At 41.8% G+C, this 19,136-nt stretch overlaps 1 protein-coding gene across 10 annotated transcripts in view; it reads left to right on the top strand.

Annotated features, from left to right (window-relative positions):
* R3HDM1 (R3H domain containing 1) overlaps positions 1–19,136 on the top strand; it is a 197,251-nt gene that overhangs the window by 136,161 nt on the left and 41,954 nt on the right. For all 10 annotated transcript variants that reach the window (XM_075530052.1, XM_075530050.1, XM_075530051.1 and 7 more), the window contains 2 exons: positions 1,383–1,506; positions 17,874–18,028. In XM_075530052.1, the coding sequence (XP_075386167.1) occupies positions 1,383–1,506; positions 17,874–18,028 (279 nt within the window). The remainder of the gene's footprint in view (positions 1–1,382; positions 1,507–17,873; positions 18,029–19,136) is intronic.

The following is a 19,136-nucleotide window of genomic DNA, read 5'->3' as shown; positions in this document are numbered from 1 at the left end:
TTCTCAGGAAGAGAAGAAATACACCCAATCTATGTGGTTGTACCCAGTCATTTGTGGGAGTTACAAAAAGACGCTGACTAGAAGAGCCATATCAATTAAACCTCTGTACCACTGTGAATTGAATGAGCCAGTCTTCTAAGTTTGAATAAAAGTAAGTCTCAACAATGAGACATCCTCTCAGAGAAGCGTCGCAAAGAAGGGATGAGTCAACCAGGACACAGTATAACACCGATGAAACATACAATATTCCTCTGGTTCCTTGAGACTTCCTCAGCCCCCACCATCATGATCCCAATCCTGCCTTTCACTGCAGTCTCAGCTGGATATGTACACAGGTACATAGCAGCTTACACAGGTACATAGCAGATTGTATATAGCAGGTACAATCCAGGTCAGAGAAATCCTCAGGAACAGAAATGGGAGTATAGATACCAGCAGAGTGGGAGGAAGGTGGAGAAAGGAGGGGGGAAGAAACTGTAGAGGAAGGGAGACAGCAGTTGGTGTAAGATATAAAAATAATTATCATTTATCAAGGGGTCACGAAGATGGAGTGGATAAAAAGAGGAGCTGATACCACGGGCTCAAATAGAAAGTAAATGTATAGCCAATAATAATGGCAACATGTGCACAAATATGCTGATACATTTGCTGTGTGGATTGCTATAAGAGCTGTAAAAACTCCCAATAAAATTATCTTTTTAAAAATAATAACAAATGAATAAAAATTAGTCTCAAATCCAAAGGTAACTCACAGGGGGAATAACAAATATAATTTTTAAAATACTCAAAAACAATACTGTGTATAGGTAATAAATGCATAGTAGAGTTAAACCATATACAGGATACTGGTTTTTCTTGGCAAGCAGAGAAAAGAGACGGTGGAATAGCCTTCTTACTTTCTCAGTCACGTTTCTGTTCATAAAAGAAAGATCTGGAATCAATATGGAAAAACTCAAACTACTGAAGCCGATTTGTGGGCTGCTGTGTGAATGTCGTCACCATCATCTCATGTACTCTGGGCGTGTTGTCAGGTGGGACCGTCCCTAGAGAAAGATCATCGCTTGGTCAGCAGAGGCAGGCCCCCAACAAGAGGGAAGGGCACAGTAGCCACACAGGCTCTTGCTGGCGTTGGACTGGCAGTGTCTCATTTCAGTAGACTTAAGGTCACTCTTAGTGGAAGCCAACTCAGTGATACCTAACACTGACAACATATGTTGGAAATGTTCGTGTTTTTTCCCATTAAATTGAAAACCAAGCAAGTCTGTTTTCAGATGGTCAGTACTGACGAGAATTTGTACTCATGACACGGCTGTTCCTCACAGACACAAATGCCTCTTATAATAAAACTTGAATTTTTTTCCCCCTGACATTTACAATCCTAGATGCCAGCCTGTTACTGTGCTCCAGGCCACTATCACTCCAGTCAACCTCAGTACCGCCCGGTCCCCTCTGTCCACTACAATTCCCATCTCAACCAGCCACTGCCACAGCCTGCACAACAGACAGGTGAGTTCTGCTTCCTATTTCATGACTTCTTAGCTGTGGCTCTGCTTTTCTCCTCGTCCAGCATTTCCTTTTACTCTGAAGGTACTGCCAACACTGTCCATCAGCCCTCTCAGCTAGGTGTCCACTGCGGGTGGAAGAAGGGGCAGCGCTTAGCATCTTCCATAAGTCCCACACATTCAGTGGCCCTTGCTCACGAGGTGGAGCGCCTCGGGAGGGTCCTGTCAGGCCAAGCAGTCCTGTGGTGAGCAGCTGCCATCGCAGTGGAAACCATCCTTGCTCCCTGGTAACCACACGATAACAGGACCGCGGGATCCAAAGCCAAGTGAGGGCTGAATGGCTCCCTGGAGCAAGGACCTGACCTTGTTCAGCAGCTCCCACATAGGGAAGACACTCCGGTGTCTTCATCTCCGCAGGCATGCCTGTGAAAGGAATGATGCTCTCGTGCATCTTCTCTGTGTTTTCTCTCTCAGTTTGTTGGTTGTACAGGGAAAGCAATGCCTGAGCCTAGAACAAGCTAATGGTAAAATCGGTTGAAACTCAACATTCTTTTCATTTTACCCTTTTGCAAATGTTTTCCTCATGTGCAGCAAAGACAACTATGAGTTGACTCTAAAAACTTGGACCTCAGAATACTTCCAACCTCTGTGTACTTCTGTCCCTGGTGTCCGATGAAGTTTTTGTAGTCTTTTGTAACCCTGGGAGTCAAAGTAAATCCTCCCCCCACCCTCCACCCCCTTAATCAATTTCTTTGGAACCTTTTATGCTACTTATCACTGTTGGTGACGCAGGATGCCTCACCGTGGTGACATAACCCTCATCCTCCGCTGAGGTAGTTTACTTCTCCTGATGTTGTGTGGAGCTGCCGAGGCTGCCGCAGATCTGAAGGGCAGTCTAATGAGAAGTTTTCTCCCATCTGTGCAGTTTCCATTGACCCTTGTGACTCACCAACTTCCTGGACTGTGTGATTCTCATTCACCGGTGGCCTTTGCAGGGAAGCTTCTGGGACCGTCATCTGTTTCTCCTGGGTGTTGTTGCACACTTAGTATGCAGGTTCTTTCTTGATTATGTGTCACCAGTCTTGTATTGTGTGTGTGTTAAATGTCCTTCCAGAGGATGCTGTGTACAAATGCTGTAGCCAAGTTAGAACTGGTCCTTTGTCTCAAATACGACTCCCTGTACCCTGAGTTTGCCTGAAATTTAATAGTACATTGTACTTTGAGCACCCTGAAAGATGTCAAAGGTTGTTTCTTTTTCTCCGTGGGATTCAAGGATTTGGTCATGGCATGACACTGCTTTTCACTGTTATGCACTTTGCTGTTTCAGTCTTATATATAATGAATGATTTTCCGAGATTTTTCATACTGTTTTTGTCTCTATTTTTCCTGTCCAAAATCAACAATGAAAATTATAGCTGATGTTCAGAACAAAAAATATTTTTACAAAGCAGTCTACTTATTCAAACCACTTCTGTCAGATCAGTTCATTTAGACCTTTAGTCCTCCCTATTCCTGAGGCAAAGATTCTGTGTGCAGTATTTGTATGCACTTTTAGGTCACTTCCAAAGCTCCCTGTTTTTATTTCTCACTACAGTTAATTTGTCCATAAAAGTAAAGCATTTCATCATAGACAGGACCAGTGTGGTACTGCAAATGCATCCCTGTGGACAGCATTCCCATATGCCACTCCTGATGAAGGCCAAAATACTGCATGACGGTCAGGCACATGCTTATCGTACGTGATGATTTCATTGCGGGTTGTTTTCTTTTGCAAATTGTAATGAGGAGTCAGGAAACCGTAAGTCAGCCCGATTGAATCCGGTTAACACAGGCTCTGAAAAAATGGTCCTGTTTTTGCATGATTTTGAGAACTGGGGGTTTTCCTATGACTTATTTTATGTATTGTACTCTTTTGTTTTTGCTATGTTTTTTTGTATTGTACTCTTAATTTGCATCCTACACTAGTTGAAATCCATTCAATTTGAAAAATAAATAAATTCTCAAAGCATCCTTATCTGGCAGGAGAATATATACTAATAAGTATAAAAAGAGTTTAAGTGCCAACTATTGGGTTGGCGACTGTATTGAATCTTTTATAGAATTAGTCCTTAGTAAGGAATATAAACTCTTAAACGATTGTTTTGAAAGAAGTTGGTAAAAGCACATAGACAGTGTGTGTTTATGTTGGTGTTTTCCTGCTGGACAAGGTAAATGAGAAGGGCGATGTTTGTTTGTTTGTTTGTACAGACGTATGTTGATTCCCATGTCAGTCACTTACCTTTGTGCATGTAAGTCTAATTCCTCCAGGGTCTGTCGTGGATTCTCCCCTGTGATTGTCCTACATTCTACTTCTCAGTGTGATGAACCTGTCGTGTGTCTTAGGTGTGTGTTTCCAGGCACAAACTAGGCCAAGAAAGGGTGGAGCGTGTTAGCTTTTCGTCTTCCATGCTGGTGTGCCTGCATGCCATCATTTCCTCCACAATAAACCCGTCTGTTTGGGGATCTGAATTGAACCCAGTAGTAACAATACTCCTGGAGAATGAATGTACCAGCCTTGTGTTAGGAATGTGAACTGAGTGGCCTTGGCCATTCAAAGCCGGAGTGAGCGAGCCAAGCCCTCCCCACAGCAACAGGAGAAATCCTGGCTTCCCTCCGGGGTTTTCCAACCGTGCCCGTTACCACAGGAAAGAAAGCCAGCCTCAGGAGTCAGCTTCCTGGCCGCCCTGGGCTGTTTGTGACTGCTATTGGGCAGAGCCCTGGAAGCCCCAGCGTTTCCTTTTACTCCCTTTAAAGGAAGAGGAGGTTTACTTATTGGATTGCCTCTAGAAACCTCTGTGTGCTCCACAACTCTGTGATTCTGTTTCTTGTGAGTCGTTTATTTTAGATGCAGAAAAGGTAGACTATTAGAGAATTGGTGTGCAACATCTTTGCAACTTACTGTCTGTCAATTAGGGGGTCTCACAAACAGCCATTTCAAAAGACCTGATTATTTTCAAGTTGCAGTCATGGGACTTTACCATCTGAGCCTGCCATGGTCAAATTCGCAGCTTGAGCCCATAAACCAAGCCTCCACACAGGTAGTCAGTCGTTAGAGCAGAGATGGGGATTGATGAGGTCAAGGACCCTGGCTGTCTTCGCTGTAGCTGCTTTTTTACTCCTCTAACTCTTCTTGACAAGTTTGCAGCTTCACCATATGTGTTTCAATGCTTTGCAATAATTGGCCTTGTTCCTGAGCTGTTGGATTCGGGGCCGTAGCACTGTCTGAGAGGCTTACATTTCTCACAGTGAACCGGTCTCTTTTTCAGCTGCTTCCTGGCTTCTTTTTACTCAGCTTTCCACTGCATTTTTTTATTGCTGTATTAACATTTGCTTACAGTTTCCATTATTTGTAATGCGTTTTACTCATGCATCATAAGACAGAAATAGGGATTTGAATATAAATGATGACCTTGGCTTATTCTAATTTACCTTTGGAAAATTTGCAGAAGCTATTGCTTTATTCCCTCCCCCCTCCCCCACCCAAACCCACCCAAGCAGATTTGGACTGGAGATTCGGTTTGGTTTAGAGCTTATCTAAATATTTAATATCTTAAGCATGCAATACTCATTAATAAAAGTTAAATATATCTCTTGCCCTCTTGCTACCTAACTGTCTTAGGCCTATGATTGATTACACATTGAAATGTGCCATCAAATGAATGTAACCTAAATGTATTTGAAGCTCCTTGGGCTCCTCAAGAAAATAAAACCACTGAACCCCAGTGCCGTCAAGTGGATTGCAGCGTGTGACACCCCGGCTCACAGAATAGAACTCAACACCACGAGGGCCTGTGGTTGCAATCCTGACACAAGCAGAGCACCAGCATCGCTGTGTGCATTCAGATTGCCAGCCTCTCCATTAGTAGCCAAGCACAAACTGTGTACCACCCAAAAACTCGCCTAGGCTCCCACTCCTGTTATCTCTCATAATCCCCCCACCACCCCAAACTGCACTATTGTGTACCTGTTGAGATCAAAATGTTTGTGTGAAACTAAATATCATTTTAATTTTGCAACCAGTCGATAACATCAGAAAGATCAGTATGTGAAATCTTTAATCTTAGCTTTCCAAATCATTTGTAATGTGTGGTTACAAATTCAATAAGCCTGTTATCAGCAAATTATTGTAGAGTCCCCATAAGCCACACTATACTATACTATACTATACTACACTACACTATACTATACTATACTATACTATACTATTACTACAAACCAAACCCACTGCCATTGAGTTGACTGCGGCTCACAGCTTGACCCTTTGTAGGCTTTTCAATCAAGCCTGCCAGCCTTTACAAAGGAAGGCAGCCTCGTCTTTCCCGGGGAGTGCTGGAGGGTTTAAACTACTGACTTTGCAGTGAGCAGCCCACTGCCTAGCTCATAATGCCAGTTCCCCCATAGGACGAACACGTTAGGATAACCAGTCTATAAAGCTCTCAAATTATTGGGCTAGATCTAGAAGTGACTAAGGAGCGTGTCTGTGCGCGCGCATGCGCGGGGGCAGGGGGCTCAGTTTGGGTAAACAGGATGAGGATTTAGCTATGGCAAAGGGGATGCCAAGCACAAAGTCAGGAAGTCTCTTTATAGACAAATTTGACTCAGTGATAGGACTCCTGTGCTTACGTTATTGGGGTGTGGCTCTGACTAGCCCTGTCGTCCACTGAACTTTTCTTAGTGTGTTGTATGGCCAATGCAGACTCAGACAACATACAGCACCAACAAATCCACTGTATTTCCCTTTTCCCTCTAACATTAATCTGCCACCACTGAGATCAGGAGCCAAATATGTCTGGTAAGTACCCATACATTTCCTTGAGTTGTGTCGAGTCTTCCGTAAGGTGACCATTTAAATAGCTATGACCTTTAACCTCGGGATGGCTGCTTTTTCGTTTTATTTTTTTAACGATTGCTGCATGTATGGTATTTATTGGAGGGAACAGGAGCAGAAGAACAGGGAGTCATAGAGGAGAAAGGATAGTGGAGAGGCCATGGCTCTGCTTTCTTCTAGGAAATCAGACTAGCCTTGAACTTGCCTGCTCAGTAAAAGGGAACTACAGGTGTTCAGATAGGTCAGGGAACTAATCAGAGATTTTGACAATTAGGGAATAGTTCCTATAGCCTGTCTCACAGGTACCTAGTGAAAAATTAATTCAAGAATTTGCAAAATTTTATTTAAGTTTTAAAAAATGCCTTCCAACCCTTCTGCTGTATCTGTTCAATCTTGGGGGTTGGGAGGTAGATTAATACTGCCCTAAGTAAGCAATTCTCCTTTTTCTAATTATTATTTATCTGTTGGAATACCTACTTTATTCTATTAAGATTGCTTTTCTTAAAAAAAGGCGGGGGGGATTGCTTTTTTTTTAGCACAGCTGCTAGTTCAGGTCACCTATATAAGAGAAAACTGGCCTGTTAGAAGCCTGTGCGGTACTTTTCTGCTGAACACTGTATTCTCTGGTAATGTGAAAGAGAGCTAAAAATAGCAGATTCTTTGTAACCCTCCAGGGAAGTACCAGAGCCATCGTGTGCACTGTCCTGGTTCTCTCGGCTCGCAGGTTGCATGTGCTTTCCCCTGGAGGCTTGGAACAGGGGATGGTGTTGCCACAGTGCAGCCCTGCAGTGTGAAGAAGAACATGGAATTTAATCTGCTATGTGGGGTCCTTTGCTGTTGGCATTGCTTGCCTTACAAAAACAGGAGCGTGCCCCATATTGACACCATTTCTATAATAGATGCCTTCTGTTGTTCCCCTCATCTCCGGGCCAAATCCAGATAAATCACGGGGAAGAGTTTCCCAATTACCTGAAATGCTGACTCACTTTTTAATGAAGAAAACCCGGATTTAGATGGTAGCCAAGTTAGTGAAGCATTGAGTGTCAGGATTCTGGAAATAGCTCTTCTAGTAGCCATTTTAAAACCTAGTGATGTTTTCATTCTTTAGGAATCTAATTGATCCTTCCTAACCCTGAACCTTCTCCCTCTTTTCCAGATCATTGGATTTTTTTCTCATACTGGGCAGTCTTCAGACTATACTTTTGAAACTCAGAGCTCTATTCCCCTCTCCCTTTTGAGTGAATAATTAGACAGTGAGCCTGACCCACAGCGCCACTTTCTGACATTCTGTGCTGTCCACCTTTAAACAAAACTTCAGGGGACTTTGTGAGCAACTCAAACAGTTCTTTAAAGTGCAGATTTCCTTACGTCACAAAAACTGAGGCATGCGTATAATTAGACGATGACTTCAATGTATGTCGATACTACGGTAAATTGTTTTATTAATCCTTTTATCTCAATAAATAGTATGCTTCCTTAGATGGATTATTAGAACAGTGTTGCAGGATTTTTGGTCCAATTTATTTATTTATGGTGCTTCCCAACTATTTCTAGTCTTGCTTGTACTTTTAGTAACTGCAACCAATGCAAATCCCAATCACTGTTGGAAATTTGTGGGGGTTTTTTTTTAATCCAATGATCTTCTAACAACCCTCAATGCATGGCTCTTTACAGAGTACACACCAAAATGATCTTAACCAGTTCCTGGGTATTTGTTTGTTGTAATGACTGAGGTGGGCGGCCGAACATGTCACACTAACAACTGGAAAGGCAGTTGTGGTACCTGCTCTTCCAGCATAACATCGCTCTCGGGTACTAGTCACGCAGACCGTCCAAGGTTCCTGAGGCCTGCCAGCTGCCTGCTGGACAGCTACTAGGAAGTCACTGCTTCAAGGAACTTCAAGACTCCTGCCATGAAGGACGACAGCTGTTGTCGTGCACACAAGTCTCCGGACTGAGTTGGCATTGCCACACTGAAAGAAAGCCACCTCCTTGGAAAAGCACCCTGACTGTGGACAAGAGAGCTAACATCAAAGGAGCCCCATTGATGAAAAGCCTGCTAGCAAAATCTTTGAAGACTCATCCCAGAATACGACAACAAAAAGTGTACATTTTGAACAAAAGCAACCTTTGAAGCAAAACTCAAAAACTGTCAAACCCATTACTGTTGCGTGGTTTCTGACTCCTGGCGACCCTGTAAGGTTGAGTGGAATGCCCCTGTGCGTTTTCAAGACTGTAACTCCATGGGGGCAGAAAATCTTGTCTTTCTTCCGTGGAGCCACAGGTGGTTTTGAACTGCTGACCTGGGAGGTTCACAACCCAACACGTAACCAGTGTGCCATCAGGGCTCTTCTTGAAAGAGATGGATGGCAAAGCTAAAATCAAAATTGAAGACCAACACTGCAGGCCGACACGGAAGTTCCCCGAGAGATGCAGAGCGCAGTGATACCTCAGTCCCTGCCGTCAGACCCATTCTGACTCACAGGGACCCTGTTGGGCAGAGCAGAACTGCCCCTGTGCATTTCATCTTTATGGGGACAGAACACCACATCTCTCTCCTGTGATGGGTTTGAACTGCTAACCTTGCCGTTAGCAACCCAATGTGTAACCCACTACACCACCAGGCCTCCCCACAAATAAAAAAAGGACCCTGAATTACATTCCCATATGAGCCTCACCTTCCCCCTCCCCGCTTAATCCATGGGCGTGGATTCTAGTAATAATAAAGCAAGGAGGTGAAACTTGGAAATACAGAGGTCACAAACCTTGCATCTTGGGAGTTGTAGACCAGACAAGTCATAAGCAAGACTCTGCCCAAGGGAGAAGGCACTGTGGGCTGATCATTAAATATAAACCCATTGAACCTACTCTTCGTTTCACCCCAGTTGATAATAGTTACCATTCAGTAAACTGCTCAATGGCCTCTCTCCATGATACCTATTTTGGGTCACTGTGCATCCTCCCAAATACTCTGTGACTCAGATGATCAGAGTGTTTCTGATTGACCATATTTACAACCATTCTGTTTCCCAGCGCCAGTACTTCAATGTTAAGAAATGTTTAAAAGGCAGTAAAAGTCTCCATTAACCAAATGTTCAGAAAGTGGAAGGTAGTCAAGTGGTTAGTGTTCTGCTTATCTGAGCACTTTATTTTTTGTTTTGTTTTTTCCTGAATGCATTCTCTCCCTGCCCCCCCCCACAGTTTTATTGCCACATAATCCACATCATATAATTCAATCGTATTGAGAAGAATTGTACAGTCATTACCACAATCATCTTCACAACAGCACTTTACTCTTTCCACTTTAATATTTGCCCCAGAAAAGTCTTTCTGAATTAAACTTTTGAGGCCAACTGAGGCCTTCCAATCCTAAGACATGAACATCTGTGTGTCTGTTCCTCATCTGAAGATGAACAGTGGTGCCTGTTTCCATGAACTTGTGGGCACTCAATGAAGGAGCATATGTTAAATGCTGAGAACAGTGTCTGGAACCTAATGAGTGTCATGTAAGTGTTAGCTATTGATACGTTTTATGCCATAGGGGAGCTGATAACTGCATGGTATTTTAAATGAAAAGATACAAGAATTTGGTGTGAACTTGTGTTTGGCCTGAATTCCAGAGGAAGCCAATGTAGTCTGTCTGAAAATATTTAGGCCTTTTGTCTTTTTTAAGTTCTTGACACAAATGCTTCCCCCAAAAATAGAGTGCTCAGAGTTCTGTCTCATCTGACTCCTAAACTTGAAATTTGATCATGTTTTGAGAAAATTAACTTAAGTGCTTCCTTCTTAGAGAGTATCAAATAATTATGAATAAAGCAAGTAGTTATGTGTTTTTATCAGTGCATAGTGAATAAAACTAGCCAAGTTAAATAACAAAGAAACATGTTATTAGTAATAATCTATGAGTGTTTGATTTGTAAGTGAATTTTTCCATCATGACTTTATTATTTGTGTTTTCCAAATTTTCAGTTTTATAATTAAATAAGGTTTTTTTAAAGGTGTTTTTAATGTCTCCTTTTCCCCTCACAAATATCTAATAATACTTTCATTACAAACCCTACACAGTAGATAAACACTAGGAGGTTGGTGTACCTGCTTATCATGTAGACACTTTTAGGTGAATGACATAAAATCTGTGACTCGACTACTATTTTGCAGGAGAGACTTAATGAGTGATTTACTGATTTCTAAATCCATGGGATTGTTTTATTTTGATAGAAAGGTGATTAGTATGTGCATTTAACTGTACTGTAAGCATATTTTCTTCAAATTTCAGCTTTTGCTAGCAGAAGCTATTTTTTAAACTTGGGATATTGACCCTCTGACCATGCTTACTGGGCTTTTCAAGTGAACTCTTTTACACCAGGTTGCTTTGCCTCAGTTTGTAGATCCCATCACGTCTAACTTCTCAACACCTTTTCACCATGCTCGATTCCTGTTCTGGATAACAGCTCACCCGTCCAAACCCTTGTGCTGTGGAGCTGTTTGTACAGAGTAAAGTTGTCCCATAGACAGGCTTTACATGGGCAAAATCTCTATGCAAGCACATGAGCGCATTTTGCTCCCACAGAGCTGCTAGAGGGTTCAAACCACTGACCTTCCTGTGAGTAACCTCGTGCTTAGCCCACTCCAACACTCACACACTCACTGCCATCAAGCTGATTCCAACTCATAGCTACCCTGGAGGACAGGGAAACCTGTGGGCTTCTACAGGGCAGCTCGAGCCTCATCTTTCTCCCTCGGGCCAGCCGGTGGTTTCAAACTGCTGACCACTATACCACTAGGAGCTCCCTCCTGTGCTTAGAGTAATCTTGGATTCAAATTAACATCATTTCCTGTTGAAGTTCACAGAGAAACCTGTTGGTTTCATGTAGAAACCCTTAAGTCTGTATCAACTCAATAATAGTGACAACCCTATCTTACTGGGGTTGCATCCTGTTAAGACTATGTTTTCCCTGTGGCTTAGTCAGCAGGTATAAATATTGAGTTGTCCACCTTTTGGCTTAACCCTAGGGTAGCAATTACAGGTTAATATGGTTGTTTTTAACTGAAGAGTTGAGTTTCTTCTTTCTGAAAGCACACCTTGGCAAGAAAAGCTTTATAGTACATGTAGAGGTTTAAGAGATGCAGAATAAGGGAATGAACAAAATTATGAGAGGATTAATAAAGGAGCTTCTTAGGAAAGGTGTTTTATTTTAAAATATTTGGCATTCTGTTTTTCAAAGCTCCACTGTTTCGTCCATTCCCAAGCAGTTCCCAGTTTGTTTATGCTGTTTCTGAATGAAATGTTAAGGTCAGCCATTTTTCTACTTACGCCGTCTGGAAGTTTCTGACCGTTTTTTCCACTCTTCATGGAAAAATCATTGGTTTCCCCACAAATGTTCTAGCCTGCCTTCTTCCCTGCTCTCCTCCCACATACTCTGTCGCCAGCCACTCTTGGCTCTTCCCTAGTCCTAAAATGTAGTAATTTGTTTGATTTTTCCCAGAAGTTACCTTTTTCAGGAGTACTCTTTCCTTGTTTCCCTTATTTTTTTTATTTGAGGGCATACTCAATGTCCCTACCTCCGTGAATGTCAGTGAGGACTAAATGGCCTATTCCTCAGATGGGCTTTCCTTACACTGCTACTGTCAGATGTTGTCATTACTAAGACGCCCAAGTTCATCCATATCACTCAGCAGACATAGCCGAGGTCCACAGCGTCCTTTTAGCAATAGCCCAGGCTTCTGTAACAAGTGAGCAATGCTTGACATTTCATCATGCCTTGCCATGTTTTCAAAATTTTGCGTGGTCCTGCCCGAGCATCCACAGTCAATCTTCATTCCCAATAAGTGTATTCTAAACTGGTCAATGAAAAGTATTATTCTAAAGTTAATAGAAACCTTTATTAAACAAAAATATCAAACTGTGAAGCTGATATTTCTCAACATATCCTCCAGCTATATCTATAGACTTCTGAAGATGGTGTTTTCGTCCCCTTAACCCTTCTGAAAAACAGTCACACACTTCAGTTTACACTACGTCCAAATGGCTGCTTTGGCATCCGCCAGGACTCAATTCCAATTCCTTTGACATGTTCTTTGAGTTTGAGGAACAAAACGAAGTCGAAAGGGCCAAGAGGTGTTAGGTAGGTGGGGTAAAATTTCCTCGTGAGATCTCCCACTGCACAGCCTTGCTCCCCCCGATGAATGAGCAGGTGCAGTGTCTTGACAGGGAAAGAAATCCTCAGCTCAGCTTCCCTTGCCCGCGTCTCACCATGTGGTTTTCAATCTCCTGAAGACCCCATCCAATAAGCTCCTGTGACCGTCTGTGTTCTATGAGAAAGTCTGTCAAAATTACACCTGCAGAGTAACCAAACCCAGTGATCATAATCAACAGACCTCTCCACCATACCTTGAAGCAGCCCAGCAGATCCCCTAGAAAGCCACTGCTTACACAGAACATCTTATTGTTTAGGGTACCCTAATGAGGCGAAAACATATGTGTCACAGAAAGAACTCGTCTGCAACCAGTCACTGATCAGAGACATGCTTAAACATGTTTGTTTTGTAATAAACTCCTGTATCTACTAACTGGACACCTCGTAGCAGTGCTGTAATTCATACCGGAACCATGTTTATCCAGCACAACTATTTTCTCCATGAAACTACACCATAGCCTTCTCATGCTTTGGACAAAGGCAGCAAGCACTTCCGCACAGTACAGAGCACCAAAAGACGACCGGAAACGTGGCACGAGATGTTCTGCCAAAAAAGACATTCGTTTGCAGTATGATAGTTGAAACAAGAAGGTAGAGGGTCACCTTGCTCTGCATCTGTGCAAACTCTGTCCATAAGTGATCACAAGAATCCTTCCAATCGCTATTGTCATTTTACAAATAAATCTTAGCAAGTACACAAGTTGAGAAATAAAGAATCCATCGGTAATCATAATTGACCATATGCATATTTCTGTTGGTAGACGTGACTATTAATAGAAATGAGATTGCCCTAAGACACTGAAATGGCTTTAAGATTTACAGATTCAAATTCCACGATGTGATGTCCAGGTGACACTATACTAGACCGGTGACATTGAATCCACAGCTATTAAAGTTTCTGTTAGACTTTGTCTACTAGAAAATTTTAGGCAGGAGATTTCCAAGGATAGTCTTCAAAACTTGGTACATTTGGATAAAGAAAATCGGTACCACATAAACTGGCAAATTTTCCATGCTTTTTTCCCCCCAAAGCTCTGACAGTTCTGAAGAGTCTGAATAAACTGCAAAGTACTATATATAAAACACCCTTTCTAATGGGGATACGACTAAGTCAGATCCTGCCTGGTGTTCACCTTTTTCATCCTAGTGCAGTATAATGCCAACAGATTCATTGTCAAGTTGTTTCTCAGGCTACAGACAGCTGAACCAAATTTCTGACCCTGCACTGTATGTTTGGTATGGGATATGGGGAGTGGGGATGGGGTGCAAGGAGAAGGGGACATTTCCCAACCTCAAAGGTGCATTTCCACACCCTATTTTTCATTCATGTCTTCTCTGTACCTAGGGGTGGAAATGTATGGATGTGTACTTTCATGGTATTTGCAATTTGGGATATGAATTTGAAATTCTTATTTGAGTAACTGAAACAGGGTTTTGCTTTTGTTTTTTAATTGACTTATGTTTATTTTCTTTTTATTATTTTAATACATTTTATTGGGGGCTCTAATAACAATCCATCCATCAATTGTATCCAGCACATTTTTATATATGTTGCCATCAACATTTCCCAAACATTTCCTCTGTACTCGAACCCTTGGTATCAGCCCTTCTTTTGTCCCCTTCCACCCTCGTGAACCCTTGATAATTTATCAATGATTTTTACTTTCATATTTTACAGCGTTCACTGTCTCCCTTCACCCACATTTGTGTTGTTAGTCCGCAGGGGAGGAGCAGAAGTTGTACGTTGATCATTGCACTCGGTTCCCCACCTCACTTCCCCCATTGTACTCAGTTCCTCCCCTCACCTTCCCCCTACCCTCATGGTATCACTGTTCTCATTATTGGCCCTAAGGGGTTTATCTGTCCTGCAATCTTTGTGTTGAGAGCTCTAACCTGTACCAGTGGACATGTGCTGGTCTAGCCATATTTGTAAGATAGAACTGGGATCATGATGGGTGGCGGGGGAGGAGCACTAAAGAACTAGAGGAATGTTGTGTGTTTTGTCAGTGTTCTACTGCACCCTGGCTGGCTCATCCCATCCTTGTGACCCTTCTGTGAGGGGATGTCTAGTTGTCTACAGATGGGCTTTGGGTCTCAATTCCGACCCCCCTCGTTCGCATTGAAATGGTTTTTTGTTTTGGGTCTTCTAATATCTGATCCCACTGATACCTTGTGATCACACGGGTTGGTGTGCTTCTTCCATATGGGCTTTGTTGCTTCCCTGCTAGATGGCCGCTTGTTTAACTCCAAGCCTTTAAGACCCCAGATGCTTTATCTTCTATTAGCCGGGCATCATCAGCTTTTTTCACCACATTACCTTATGTCACCCATTTTGTCTTCTTCAGCAATCGTGTTGGGAAGGTGAGCATCACGAAATGCCAGGTTATTAGAACAAAGTGTCCTTGTGTGAAAGGAGGACTTGAATAGAGGCTCAATGTCCATCTGTTACCTTAATACTTAACCCACAAATATGTTTCTAGACCTATATCCCTATGAGTTATAGATTAACATATTTACATATGTACATGCCTATATTTATACCTCTATAAATGTCTTTGGCCTCCTAGTTATGAAAACCGGGTTGAATGTAAATATTTAAAAGGCAAGACAAAGTTTGTTCTGCTCTTGCAACCTGCCTACAAGTTCAAGTAGTATAGAAAATCTCAGGACGTTCCACAAGCAGCATATTATCATTTGTCTTATTACAGCTAAGCACTGCATCAATGTACGTCTTTTTGTACAAACTTAAGCTGGCACAAAGTCATCAGAAATGGGGCCTTAAAGCACAACTAATTAACATAGGAATAGTATCATTTTACCAAATCTTTTACTAAATATTTCATTATAACTAAATTCTCGCAATTTTGTTGTTTATACTTACTGTTTCTATCAGTAGGGCAGCAGTTCTCAACCTGTGGGTCCCCCTCTTTGGGGGTCAAACGATCCTTCACAGGGGTCACCTAATACCATCGGAAAACACATATTTCCGATGGTCTTAAGAACTGAGACACTGCTCCTCTCTCCGTTCCCAGGCGGGTCCATCCATATACAAGGAGTACCCGGCCTGAAGACCATGCTTCCAGACAAAATTCATTGATTTGTACTTAGAAATAAATATTTCACTATATATGATTATATATTGCTTTGTGATTATCACTATAATTATGTTCAATTTGTAACAATGAAAATGCATCCTGCATATTCCCTGTGGGAAGCCTGTCTCCTGAGGCAGTCGGGGTGGGTTCAAACCCCAGATCTCTCAGGTAGTAATGGAGCACTTCACCATTGGCACCACTCAAGGACGCCATTTCTAAGTAGAGCATTATCTATGATCTTTTTGTTGTTCGTTTCATTTATTTACTACTTATTTATATCCTTTTACTAGGGGCTCCTACAACTCTTATTATAGTCCATACACACATCAATTGTGTAAAGCACATTTGTACATTCATTGCCCTCATCATTCTCAAAACATTTGCTCTCCACTTAAGCCCCTGGCATCAGCTCCTCGTTTTTCCCCCTTCCTCCCCGCTCCCCTCTCCCTCATGAGCCCTTGATAATTTATAAATTATTATTTTGTCGTATCTTGCCCCATCCGACGTCTCCCTTCACCCACTTTTCTGTTGTCCATCCCCCAGGGAGGAGGTCACATGTAGATCCTTGTAATCGCTTCCCCCTTTCCACAGAAATCATTTCACCGACCTTTAGTCATTGAAATATGTGCTATAAGCTCAGTTCATCTTTGCAACACCTTTTTAAATACCATATGAAGTTACTTTTTTTCACTTGGAGGTTTGTGGTGGTGGTGGTGATGTTTTTTAAGAATTTGTGGACAATGGAAGACAATGTGAGATATGGAAATAATAATATTATATAACTTATCAAGGGTTCTTGAGGGAAGAAGGGGGAAGAAATGGGGAGCTGATATCAGGGGCTCAAGTGGGAAGAGAACGCTTTGAAAATGATGATGGCAGAATATGTGCAAATGTGCTTGACACTGGATGAATGTATGGATTGTTATAAGAGATGTAAGAGCCGAGCCCCAAATAAAAGTATTTGGGGGCTAGGAAAAAAAGGATTTGTGGTAACTTCTTATAATTTGCATGAATCTTGAACTGATTGTTTTACCTAAATGAATCCTTTAAGGATCTGGAAGCAAAATGCAATTTGCATTCACTACTCACAGCTCAAGGAGTCCTGGTGGGGCTATAGCTAAGCGCTGGACTGCTAGTAGCCAGAAGGTCATCCGTTCAAGCCCACCAGCCTCTCCACTGGAGAAAGACATGTCTGCTTCTGTAAATGTTGACAGCCTTGGGAACCACACGGGCAGCTTTACGCTAAGTCAACTCAATGGCAATGGGAACTGAAGGCTTATTGTTGTAGACTTTTACTTAAACTGTGATACATTTGCTTAATAAAAGTAAAATTAGACTCTTAGCTTACTGCTTAAATGACTAGGAATGCTTTTAGCTTGCAGATGGTTGTCCCTGAAAGGTGTTTGATTTGTGATTTTGGACCCTTTACTTAGTCTCTTTACAAATCTGTGAAGTAAACTTAGCGCAGACCCTACATTTCCCTGGGCCCTGCGCTCTGCTGGTAATGGGGCGGACCCTGATCCCAAGAAGCGACTCAGACTACACGACACCACAGACTACACGACACATTCGGAACTAACTACTCTGTACAAAGCAGGCCTCAGACCAGCTCTTCCCACTCCAGTCATGACCAATAAAGTGAAACCAAAACAGGCCTGGATTTGTAAAATACGGATGACCCGGAACAACAGCCAATATGGGGGAGATTATGAGTCTGAACCTGTGAGAAACGTACTCCCCTTCTTAGGAAACAAAAAGGATGAAAGAAAGAAAAGAAAAGAAGGGTAGCACAAGCCTTGGATTGGGTTGCTACTCAATGACTGGCCTGCAGACCATGCCACTTTGACTATGAATCAGTCTGCACAGTTCTGGAAATAATCCAGTCTCACACGCCAGTCTCCTAAAAGGACTCACTACACCTCTTCCAAGTTTCCCATCCCAGGGATTATGACAGTCATTCTACTGTTGTAGTCACATTTTACAAGTCTGTTGTAATCCTGTTTCACTGTGTTGGCCATGACCCAGACAATTCAAACCAGTTTGAAGCCCTGGTATAAACCAAGTCTGTGTCCTTATAAATTTCCTCAGCTGTAGAAATATAAGTATTTCTCTTTGCACACAGATTTTGCTTAAAGGTATTATAAGGGGGAAGTGTGTATATATCTATAAACCAAAATAAATTGAAGATATTTAATGCATTGTTCCATTGCAGGTTATCAAGTTATACCCAACCAGCAGCAAAACTATCAAGGGATAGTTGGAGTTCAGCAACCCCAAAGTCAGAGTCTAGTTAGTAGCCAACCCAACAACGTTGGAAATCAGATTCAAGGAGTGGTCATTCCTTATCCTTCAGTGCCATCCTATCAGGTAGGTGGTGGTTCTTGCTCACTCTGGGTAGAAGTGCTTTAAGTTAATGGATGTGTACGTACCCATAACACATCTTTTCTCTTTTTCATACACAGACGTTTCTTCTATAATATGCAACCTTACCATCTTTAGAGTTTTGTTAGTCAAAATTTCATTTGATCCTTATTTGTTGCTTTATCCATCTGTGTTATTAATATTTAGTGAAAAGACCAGAACTACATTGATGTTGACAGGTAAATTTCATCTGACATTTGTCTGTTTTCCCCTAAATAGGTATATAAGCTAGTGCCTCTCCTTTGGCAGGGTAAGATCAGAAAATAGATGTGGGGATGGGTATTTGCAATAGTAAGATCTAATATAGATCATAAATCAGTGGGTATAAATAACATAAGGAAAATTGTTCCATGCTGGAACTGATTTTTTACCCCTTTACCTCAACTCCATCTACTTAAAATGCCATGGATTTTAATTTATAGTTCGATAGCAGGAATGCCTTAAATATTAGTGTGATACAATAATAGTGTGATACAATAATGAGTCAGCCACATTTTCAGAAATTTGTTTTAACTTCATCTTTATGCAACAACTTTCAGTATAGGCTTGTTTAGTTAGTCTTGCCATTTTCCATTGCTGAGTCTCAAAGCAGGAAGTCTAAAAACACTTTGTATTCATCTCAACAAGGAAAAAAAATCTAGTTGAGGAGATAAAATGTACATGTTTTATCTAATAGACACAGGCAAGCGAATTGAGAATATATAGGCCAGTACCTGCGGGCGCCATGAAATAAAGCAATGAACAGTAAGGAAGGACCAGTGCTCGCTTCGGCAGCACATATACTAAAAAAAGGAAGGACCAAAGACAGTCTTCTGGGACCTTATAAACTTTTACCTCTTTTTTTTTTAAACCTTTACCTCTTAAAAGAAAGTTTTGAGCAAAAAATAGTTGACATTTATGGGAGAACAAAAGATGTGAACAAAGGTGCAAGCAGATTCCATATAATTCCAAAAATGTAAGTGTAAAATGTAGGATGATCAAGGCTTCCTGGGCACCAAGAGTATGCCAAGTTCTGAAGCCCATTGAAAATAATGAACAGCTAAGGGAATGGGGG

The sequence above is a fragment of the Tenrec ecaudatus genome, chromosome 13 (assembly GCF_050624435.1).
Source record: "Tenrec ecaudatus isolate mTenEca1 chromosome 13, mTenEca1.hap1, whole genome shotgun sequence".
Lineage (NCBI taxonomy): Eukaryota > Metazoa > Chordata > Mammalia > Afrosoricida > Tenrecidae > Tenrec > Tenrec ecaudatus.
The sequence above is the reverse complement of the archived record's forward strand: the minus strand, read 5'-3'. Positions and strand labels throughout refer to the sequence as shown.